The sequence below is a fragment of the Polistes canadensis genome, unplaced genomic scaffold, assembly GCF_001313835.1.
Source record: "Polistes canadensis isolate GaletaPanama2010 unplaced genomic scaffold, ASM131383v1 scaffold_648, whole genome shotgun sequence".
In the NCBI taxonomy this organism is placed as follows: Eukaryota; Metazoa; Arthropoda; class Insecta; order Hymenoptera; family Vespidae; genus Polistes; species Polistes canadensis.
This window is the reverse complement of record NW_014570195.1, coordinates 38112-39026: the sequence shown is the minus strand read 5'-3', so window position 1 is coordinate 39026 and position 915 is coordinate 38112. Positions and strand designations below refer to the sequence as shown.

At 43.8% G+C, this 915-nt stretch overlaps 1 protein-coding gene across 1 annotated transcript; it reads right to left on the bottom strand.

The window, feature by feature from the left end:
- LOC106792769 lies at positions 1 to 574 on the bottom strand (the record flags this gene model as incomplete). Its single annotated transcript, XM_014759282.1, is given in 1 exon segment — positions 1 to 574. A coding segment is annotated over 1 exon segment (551 nt), but the record flags the coding sequence as incomplete, so codon positions are not given.
- Positions 575 to 915: the final 341 nt, after the last annotated feature.

The window sequence follows — 915 nt, the reverse complement described above, 5'->3', positions numbered from 1 at the left end:
CTGCTGATGCCATTAAAGGCATTCCACAACTCTGCCTGAGCTTTTTGTAGGGCCTCTATATTTCTGTTGACATCCCTCAACATACTCATTATACTCCCTACGTTTACATCAGCCCTTGCGTCTTCTATCCTCTTCTCTAGAGCTGGTGTGACCTTGTTTCTAACAGGCAGCGCTTGTTTCCCTTRGCTTATMGYTTCGCGTTTCTTKTGCTSTTTTTTYAGCCTATTATTTTCTTCTTCAATTATGCGAAGTCTCTCATCTCTAATCTTAGCTTCCGTCCTTAGCTGAATAACGGCTTCAGCTTTAGAGAACGGAGAGCCCGATTGTTTAYCTATTCTTTCCTCTATCTCATCRGCCATGATGAGCGCCTCTTTTATATGGCGCTTCATCTTGCCCGATATATCTCCTTTAATATTAGAGCACCTTGTTCTCTCATTCTCCATTCCCTTTAAATKTRCYCTAAGCCTCTCTAATATTCTACCTGCCTCCATTGTCGACAGGGGTTCAGTACTATTTTCGTTACTCCTGTTTTYAGCAATTGGTTGGAACATGGGATAGTTTTCTTGCTATGACAACGAGATGATGCGTCTTAATCTTTTCCTTCTCCTGGTCCCAATTGGCACGTCTGAATCCGAGAGCTGTATTATCTCCTTAGCCCTGACTTCTTTCTGCCATTCCTCCATTTTATTTTGTCTTCCTGATGCATCAGTCATTTCGCAGGCMAGGTCACCTACCTGCGAATAACTTCCCGACGCATTAACCAGAGTCTGGGCCGGGTTGCCTACYACAGACTCCTGACAGTTGCATGATGTTGACGATGGATGGCCTGTCCTAACACCATCAAGCACCGCCGTCGTGTAGGTTTCCCTTCCACACGGTTTAATCTCTAAAGTTGTACCTTTCATATTTTTTAAT